This window comes from Macrobrachium nipponense, chromosome 4, assembly GCF_015104395.2.
Source record: "Macrobrachium nipponense isolate FS-2020 chromosome 4, ASM1510439v2, whole genome shotgun sequence".
In the NCBI taxonomy this organism is placed as follows: Eukaryota; Metazoa; Arthropoda; class Malacostraca; order Decapoda; family Palaemonidae; genus Macrobrachium; species Macrobrachium nipponense.
In genome coordinates, this window is record NC_061100.1 from 146,493,917 (window position 1) to 146,503,940 (window position 10,024).

At 36.4% G+C, this 10,024-nt stretch overlaps 1 protein-coding gene across 1 annotated transcript; it reads right to left on the reverse strand.

Annotated features, from left to right (window-relative positions):
* Nucleotides 1-4,417: 4,417 nt before the first annotated feature.
* LOC135211270 (solute carrier family 22 member 6-like) lies at nt 4,418-9,311 on the reverse strand. The gene is made up of 4 exons (XM_064244584.1): nt 8,947-9,311; nt 6,834-6,898; nt 5,718-5,837; nt 4,418-5,460 (listed from the first exon to the last, which is right to left on the reverse strand). The coding sequence occupies exons 1-4, from the start codon at nt 9,068-9,070 to the stop codon at nt 5,224-5,226; spliced, it is 546 nt and encodes a 181-aa protein (XP_064100654.1). The 5' UTR covers nt 9,071-9,311; the 3' UTR covers nt 4,418-5,223.
* Nucleotides 9,312-10,024: the final 713 nt, after the last annotated feature.

Here is a 10,024-nt window from a genome sequence, read left to right on the forward strand (position 1 = left end):
AACGTCTGTTCATCCCCCCATTATTCCTCTGATGCCTTCGGACAACCAGTTTCCGTTTCCAGTACGGCGCAGGCAGTTTCCCATCAACCTGGCCTTCTCATTCACTGCAAACAAGTCGCAGGGCCAGACTTTGGATCTTGTTAGTGTGTTTCTGCCGTCACCCATGTTCACGCATGGCCAACTGTATGTGGCGATGAGCAGAGCAACTGACTCTGCCAACTTGAAAAAAAAATTAAGTTATGGACAAACTGATAATATTGTGTACAAAGAGGTTCTGTAGTAGGTATGTATAAAAATCGCCCTTATTTTAATATTACTGAATAAATTGTACATATAAATTTTTCACTTCTGCACCCGTATTTTTATCACCATCGTAGATGGGTCATTTTGCTAGTATATATAATACATTAAATAAACAAATATCCAGTGGTGTTGGCTACCTTTTTCAGGGTACATTGTCTCACCTTGGCCCAAGGAGATAGAGATCATTTTCGTCAAAAATCTCGAAGCCGTGACTGGCCCGCCAGGGGATTGATGATGAAGCACCCGGTCGACCATGTAAAGCGAGCCATTACCCATGATTTGCAGGTTGTAAACCAAGGGTAATCAAAAATTATTACTATTGTATGTGTATATATATATATATATATATATATATATATATCTTATATATATATATATATATATATATATATATATAAAGTTGAATAAGGTTAATTTTTTCCCATTTATTGAAGGTTTTAGGTATTCTGAGTAATTGGCATTACAATCTATGTCATGTCCTTCTAATATGTTGTTTAAAACAATAGAAAGATGGATGTTGAGTGCTTGAAGTTCTTACCCTCGTCTTGAGTGCCTAAAGTTCTTACCCTTGTCTATTGATAGAAAAATGACAAATGAGGCTGTATCTTTTAACAAGATAACTTAACATTGACATAGAATGAGGTTACTGGTAGACCAAAAGTAACAGAAAATTAATAGAAAAACTGAAACTAAGAACGACGGTCAAATGTTTCTGTCGTCGACAGCCAGTGCCCACTTAGTAGGCACGAGCCTTGTCTTAGCGGGACCTGCACTGGGACATGACACACTCAGTGATTCCTGCACTCGGACATGACACACTAAGTGAGTCCTGACACAAAGCCTAAACTGAGTCCTGCAATGGGACATGACTCGTTAAGTGAGTCCTGCACTGGGATATGACACAGTAAGTGTGCCCATCACTGGGACATGACACACTAAATGAGTCCTGCTCTGGGACATGATTCGCTAAGTGAGTCCTGCACTGGGACATGATACACTAAGTGAGTCCTGCACTGGGATATGGCACACTAAGTGAGTCCTGCACTGGGACACGACACACTAAGTGAGTCCTACTCTGGGACAATCCTGATTAATTCCAGAGGGTTTAACCCAGTGAGGTCGAATTCCTCTGCATTACCTTTCACTTGATTCCTAGTTCGATCCTGATGTGAGGCAGAAATTTGTTTCTTCACTCCATATATAAAAGTAATGGTCAATGATTAGTTTTCTTTAATTTTGTTTATAAGAGAAATTATTTTTTTATGAGACTTACTTTTGGTATCAAGTCCGCAAATGGTACTACAGTTGCTGTGAATGTAATACTTAAAACATTGTTAAGGATAATAATTAATAACAATAGTGAACATATACAAATGAAAATTTTAGTTCAAGGGTTAAAATCTTAGTTTGAAATTATCATAGGCCTTGGAATAAGGATGTATTACAACAATGATTGTGGTTCACCTATTGTAAATGTGTACTCTCAATTCAAACAATTATTATCTATCTCAACACAATACTGAAAGTCCTCTGTGATACAATGTCTGTTTTGAAATACATTAGGTAGAGATTTTGAGAGTGACATTTGATTGTACCTTAACTTCAAGGCTTCTTTCCCATGGCCCTAACATATATATATATATATATATATATATATATATAGTATATATATATATATATATATATATATATATATATATATATTGTTCAGGATTTTAAGCCAGAACCAAGGAAAAGTAATTCCTCTTTATAAACAAGTTCATTTGTTCTATATGCTGATGTTGCCCCTGTAAACTGGAAGCCTCCATTCTCTCTAAATCCCCTCTTTGCTACCATTGGCTGCCTAGATTTACTCTCCACAGGTGTCCTAAATGAGGGAGGAGTTTTCCCAGGCCAAGATTTTAAAAGTAGCTCTCTCTCAGAACTTTCTCTAACCCTGCAGACTCCACTTCACCCCTTTTGCTCCCCTGCTTTCTCTGGGGGACCCCACAAGTGTTCTTATACTGTCCATAGTACACAGAAATATCAGTAAATGAGAAGACTACTAGACCCAGGATTTCCAGGTACTGTAAGAGGTATTTTCTAGTGCAGTCAGTGAATCGTTTATGCCTCTTGTCTTTATTTCATTTCATTCTCCTAAGGTGCCTTTCCCCCCTTCTTTGTTCAGCTTCTCACACCCCAATTTTGGTTCAATAATGTGATTAATTCCCCTTGCGATGCTAGTAAGGATATTAAACATCCCCCTAGTTGCTAGCATTCCTTCCTGCATAAGCTCCCAGTCATTTTATGCCCCCTTGAGTAAGCTTTAATATGGAATGTTAAGAGCAAGCAGTGTGTAATGTTTCCCACGTGTCCCTCGCTTTAGTACTGATGCTAGAATGCAATCTCTTTGCAGACAAATACTATGCCTGATTGTGGGAGAAAATTGGGAATGCTTTGGAATAATGCATGCATTGAAATAACCTGCTTTGCGCAAATTCTTAGTTCTGTGTCTGGTTCATTTTCCAGGCACATTTTTCCGATGGACCTGTAATCAACCACCTCATTAGTTTCTGGTCCTACTAGTAACTTTAATGTAAATAAGTTCATTTAAACGGAAGTCCAGAGCTTATGTAAATTCCTCCTGTTTCAGTAATATCGGCCTTCTGCCGTAGATTTTTGTTTGTATTAATTCTCGTCCCTCCAGGCAAGGCCATTTTTAAGAGAGTTAGAATACATTTTCAGGGAGGGAACGAACAGTTCTTTACAATATATATATATATATATATCTATATATATATATATATATATATATATATATATATATATATATATATATATATATATATATATATATATATATATATATATATATATATATATATATATATATATATATATACTGTGCTTAGATGCATTCCAAAATCCCAAAATATAGCCATTGTGAAGCTCCATAAATCTGTCTTAGTGGCTGATATAATACCACACGTTTTAGATCCTCTTTGCTTCTATTTCTGGAAAATGATCTCGTGTCCTAATGGCAGTACCATTTCAGGACTTTTATCTCCTGGCATAAATTGCTCGAAACGACCATCTGCTTTTCTCAACAATGCTAATTATAAATCAGACCAGAGGCAATAACAATTTAGATTATAATCATGGTTGGTCAATTCTATTCCACCTCTTATTTTCAACGTATGTCCTCATTGTTGACGCGGGCTACTTATTTTTCGCAGCGCCTGCATCCTCATTCTATTGAAATACATTTCACTTCTTGGCACCAGTGGCCTTCCATTGCATTTACTGAGGAGGATATAGTCTTCCTTGTAACAATTTTACAGATCTTTATCGTCATAAGATATGCTTTGAATTTCTCCATATTATTGTTTTTACCTGGTATTAATGGACACAATTTCTATATAGTTACCTATTTGTTCATTTGTTTACTCTTGAAGTTAATTTAACAGGCATTTCAGTGAGATAATCTTTTGGTGACTTTTCTTTTCTGTTTAATCTACATTATGAAGTTAGTGAATTTTTACTTAGTTTTGTATGATTATAATAATATCAAAGTGAATAAAACAACTTCTTTGGTATAGTACTCTAGTTCAATGAACTATTGTTTCTCTAACCGAAACGAATAGATTACGTAGTGGGAATACTTGAGCTACATAACAGCCTTGTAATACAGCAATGTCACTTCATCAGGAGGAATATGAAGTTTCCCTAATATGTCAAATACGAGGGAGATTTCTAGTTCACTTCTTTGAGAAGAAAAGAAAGACCGTATCGTTCTTATTTAACGAAGGCTATTCAGTTTCTTCCTTAATAGCATGGCCGTTTCTGTCTTCTGAATCCGCCGAATCGTTCAATAACAACAATAACACATAGAGGACGTCTAATCATCTTGTTATCAGTAAATCAAGTTCTGCTATCAAAATGATATGAAGGTCTAGAAGCTCTTTTAGTGTTAAATAAGGTTTTTTCATTGCCTTCAAGAGCCTAGCTCTCAACCACAACAAAAAAGTTATAATAAAAATGCCTAGACATACCTTCCGATTTTAAAGGTTCGTCGTTACAATGTCTTTTATTTGTTGGTGTATAAAAATGACATCATCACCATGTACACCTGAGAATAGAACATAATATATAATGACATTGCAATAGCCACTTGCAGCAAAGGAAAAGTTTTTCATCTATAACAAAAGACTACAAAAGTAAAAAAAAGAAAAAAAAGAAAAAAAAAGTCAAACCAAAATGGCTACGAGCATGCAGTACGTTTTAGATGTTGCCACTTTTCCCAGATATGATTCATAAACCATTGATGTAAGATGGGATACCTTGTAAATGTGATACACACGTGTCACATCTACCTTATGCCAGGTCAGAAAGAGTAAACAACTTGACACTATTATTTTACTTATCTAACCATGAAGACATAAAATAAGCGAAAGAACTGAAATTTGATGACGAGTAAAGGGTGATTTATAATAAAAACAAATGACAATAAATGAAAAGAATTTAAATTATACATGAAACTGTGTTCATCACAGGACAAGATAAGTATGGTTTAATTTGTAATCATACAAATGCCCAAAATCTAGCCAAGACTTACTAACGAAAATGAATGATATAATGAGATAGGAAAAAGATAGTGATGTAGATAATCGATCAAGTTGGCCTTGTCTCGGTAACGTCTCTTTCTTTCTTCTAGGTAACCCGTGGGAGGGATATGTAGGATTTTATGATAATTAACTGCTGTTGGATCATAAATCAGGAAGAAGTTTGGCAACGTAGCTAATGACAGCCATGCTCTACTAATTTTTGTTTGATTTTTTTCTTTCTTAATTTTACAACTTCATCATATCGTCAATGATGCCCTTTATTAAGAGTAAAGATCTCTTTAGCTATCAGGGAGACGTACTTTTTCCTTCTATTATTTTACATAGCAAGTGGTACGTTTTCTTCTGGTATGACCTTTGAAGCCATTTTCACGTCAGTCCGTCTCTTTCTCGTCCACTTGATGTAATAGTGAGCGTTTTCGTGTCTCTCATCGACATCCAGCACGGTGTCTGGAAGAGGTCTGTGCAGAGTCTCAGGAAGGAATGGAACCAGAATGCTCGCTATGATGCCGCCGCAGCCGAAGGTAACGCCTACAGACCACCAAGCAAGGGGAGCCTTTAGGACGAGGGAAGAGAGCAGAAGAGAAGAGATAACAGAACAGTAATGAAGGACTTCGGAGAAAATCGATAATGATAAAAATCTTACGAAACAAATGCGTTCTGGTGATGTCTGAGTGTTAATCACGTATCAGTAAAATGTAATCTATCGATGTGTCAAAAGTTGGGCACATGAAAAGATTCGTATGAAGGGATTTATGACATGTAATCGAAAATCCGAGCAAATACTGCTCAAATTTCCCATGAATATGTTACCAGTAAATCCACGATCAGGGGAGCCACCATGAATCCTATATTGCAAGCGAAAATGGACAGGGCTAATCCACGGCTCCTCATAAGTGTTGGAAACAGTTCTGGTGTGTAGAGGAAGTTAACCTGAGGAGAAAAGAAGTCTCTGTTACAGGGGTGCATTCGCGCCACAGGAAAACATGTCACAAACACATTTCGGCAGCTTATTGCGCATACGTCACAAACAGGTAGCATAAAAGTCAGTGACTTATTGGTAGTCCTGACTTTTATTCAGCGACTTATTGGTAGTCCTAAATTCCTCGTTGGACAAGTGGTTTTCGCGCTCGGCGACCAATCCGGTGGGCCGAAGTTCGATTCTCGGCTCGGCCAAAGAGGAATCAGAGGAGTTTGTTTCTGGTGATAGAAATGCATATCTTAATATAATGTGGTTCGGATCCCACAATAAGCTGTAGATCCCGTTGCTAGGTGACCAGTTGATTCCTAGCCACGTAAAAATATCTAATCCTTCGGGCCAGCCCTAGGAGAGCTGTTAATTAGCTCAGTGGTCCGCTGAAACTAAGATATACTTAACTTATTGGTAGTCCTAACCAGTTCCTTATACGAATTATCCAGCGTTGACCAGCGATTCGTTGACTCGTTTTCAACTTGTTTGTGATTTGTATACGCAAGGCCGTCGACGTGTGTTTATGACATGTTTTACTACTGTGTGACGTATGGTAGAGGAAACGCAAAAGCTACGCAACTCATTCCGATGTTGCCCTAAGTGAATTCTGTATCATACAGGCTTCATAATACATAGCTTCTAGTGTATAAAGATGACAATAATGCTGCAGGCGATAATCTTTTAGATATGTTAAGGGATATCGCAGCAGTAATAGCAGCTCATTCTACTACTGTTACCATGAATCATGATTTACAAATGTTACTGACGATATTAACAAAGACGGTGATAATATTAGCATTAGTAAGTCGACAATAACAAGAAGAGCATCGTATTTGTAGCAACATCTCTCTCTCTCTCTCTCTCTCTCTCTCTCTCTCTCTCTCTCTCGTCTCTCTCTCTCTCTCTCTCTCTCTCTCTCTCTCTCTCTCTCTCAAAACCTTAAGAATGAAGCTGCATACCTGAAAACTTGCTGCTACTAGTGTCAGTGCTGTCATTACCAGCGCAAATTTCAGCCAGTGGAGTGCTGGAAACAAAGAACAACTCTGTTAATAGCAAAGAAGCTCACGTTAGGTAGAGCTCAACTTGCGAATATCAATGTGTGTGTGTGTGTGTGTGTGTGTGTGTGTGTGTGTTGAGGGAGGGCGGAGTGTAATAAGCTTGCAGTTTAAAAAAAAAAAAAAGAAGTCGGAATTCACGATTCTGAACATTCTGCAATAAGGCAGCGACTTCTACTGAAGATGCGTTACTTTAGCCAAGAGTATCTACCCATTTTAAAGTATCAACATTTAAAATACTCATAGAAATGATAACCCCCAGAGCTTGAATGTACCCATATCGTAAAAAATGGCTATAATTTGAAGGTTATAACTGCAAGTTCAGATAATAAGCTAATATTAAGGTACCTTTCCAGTGCAAACTTAATGGAATAATGCTGGACCTCACTGACCCCGGCATGGAAGACGGCAGGAGTGAGCGAGTTCGTTACCCCTAGGTTATCGTTGTTACACAGAAAAACTATCGTATATCTATGCATGTGGCAGTATATTTATATATCATAAAACTATGTAGTCGAGAGTTCATGGTTTATAGCCATTGAATTTGAAAATACACATATGTTCCTACAGCATAATACCAGTGGAAATGTGCCTTTCGGTGTGGTCAGATATATCATTTTATTCTATAGTAGATTCCCATCAGCCGTGCGTTTGATGTCTAGGCCAGTCCCTTACGACGATCCTAGTTGACTGTTGATAAGCCAATGACAGGGCTGGAAACTCTCAGTCTCTCTCGAGAGTTCACATAGGTAGGATGTATGTTCCATCTCTTCTGAAATATACGTCTTTCAGGAGAGGTGGAACATACATGTTGCCTATGCGAACTCTCTCGAGAGACTGAGAGTTTCCAGCCCTGTCATTGGCTTATCAACAGCCAATCAGGAGTGTCGTAAGGGACTGGCCTAGATGTCAAATGCACGGTTGATGTGAATCTACTATAGTATGTGGCTCAGTAACCTATATTCTCGGTCATTTGGCTATTCATATGTACGCTTATAAAATAACAAATGAAAAAAGAATCGAAGAACGGTTGTTTACGCGCCAAATTATGACGTACGGAAGTCGATCGAGCGAGGTCTCGATTGACACATAAAATGAGACGATAACAGAATGACAGCTTTAGATTTCCATCTAATTAAGGTAACTGAAATAAATATAAAATTGTTTTAATAAATGTAAAAACGAACATTTCTTTGCCAAGTGATATTGTGAAAGCACTTAATGTTTAGATCTATTTAATAGTCTCGTTATCATTTAATGCAATAGTATTTCAAAGAGACCCATGTAATAATATACATCTAAGTTTTTCTGTTAACATACGTTTACGGGAAATTATCTTTAGACGCAAAGGAAAGCATATATTGTTTTATATACGTTAGATTTTACCAAAGGTTGAATAAGAATAGTCAGTGGTTTGGAAACGTGGCAAAACTGAATTATGCGGACACAGACACATACATATCTTTGCACAAGTACGTGAGAAGGTTTGTGCATGTTATATATACTAGCAAACACTAAGATTTTAATTAAAATTGAAATAAAGCATAACTGTTTTTTCATTATACAAAGATAAACACACACAAAGCTATATATCACACACACACACACACACACACACACACCACACACATATATATATATATATATATATATATATATATATATATATATATATATATATAAGAACGAAAAAATAAGGTAAATGCCTGTGAGTGACTCATTTGTAATTCTGAGTAAATAAGAGGTAAAGTCTTTGCTACGGCAATTGTTTCAAAAGACTTAAAGATAAAACGCATTTTCTTTGGTATTACTGGGAAGACCCATTTTGATTTGAGCAATGAACTATTTTTGGCGTATTTCATTCTTTCTTTGTGTAAGAAATAATGCAGATTATAAATAATAATGAATACTAATTTTCGTAAACTGGGGATTCAATAACTTCGATCATTAAGAACGTGAAAGTCGGTGTTGAGAGAGGGTCTTACGTAGAAATAATCACTTCATATGGAATACTTACCTTCAGGCACAGTCAGATCTATCATGAATAAGACCCCACCCACCAGAAGGAAACCAGCAATGAGCCCTCGACGCCCTACCCTCATGCTCAAAGGCGTCGCCAGCAGGATGGAAATCATGTCCATGGCTCCAGACAGAGAGATGTAAACAAAAGGATCATTGCTGTGTAGTTGTAAGAGAACAAAGGATGTAAAGAAGAGTGTGGGTATTATCTTGTCAAATACATTTGTTTTAGGCTTCTAGAGCCTGGCACTGGGGCACTTTCAGACATTCATCGTTCAAGGGCAAAGGAGTTCCCAAATCAGAGTTCAGGACCAAGTGGGGTCGGAATGCTCATTATATGGGGCCATAAACATGTCATGGGGTGGGCGAGGTCGCTGAGGTACCCCCAGAGAATGTTTGGTAGAGTAACAGTTACTAGTAGTCTCATTGAGAGAAAGAACAAAATAAATTAAGTAATAAATAATAATTGATTTAAGTAGAGAAATATATATATACTATATATATATATATATATATATAATATATATATATCTATATATATATATATATACATATTATATATATATATATATATATATATATATTTTTATATATATATACTATATATATAGTATATATATATATATATATATATATATATAGTATATATATATATATATATATATATTAAGCAATTATTACTTATTATATATATATATAGTACTTCAGCATTCAATTATAAGTGTCCAGAAGGAGTCCATGATACCAGATTTAAAGAGCCAAGTTTATTACATATGATACGTTTCGCACAACTGTGTGCATCATCAGTCTGTGAATAAAATGCAAAGACATGTTATATTACAATCACATAAAGTTAAAAGGAATTCACAATTTTTAAAAATAAAGTCTAAAAAAGATTAAAGAGAGCAGTAAATAAAAAGAGAGACTACTGAAAACACCAACCGTCCATGATCAGAGGTGAAGATGGAATGAGTTACAGCTGGCAGAGAGAAGCGACGACAACTATGCCAGGTACAGAGGTGACGAGGACAAATTACCGTTTAATGAGGGCACCAGTCTTTTAATATATAACGACT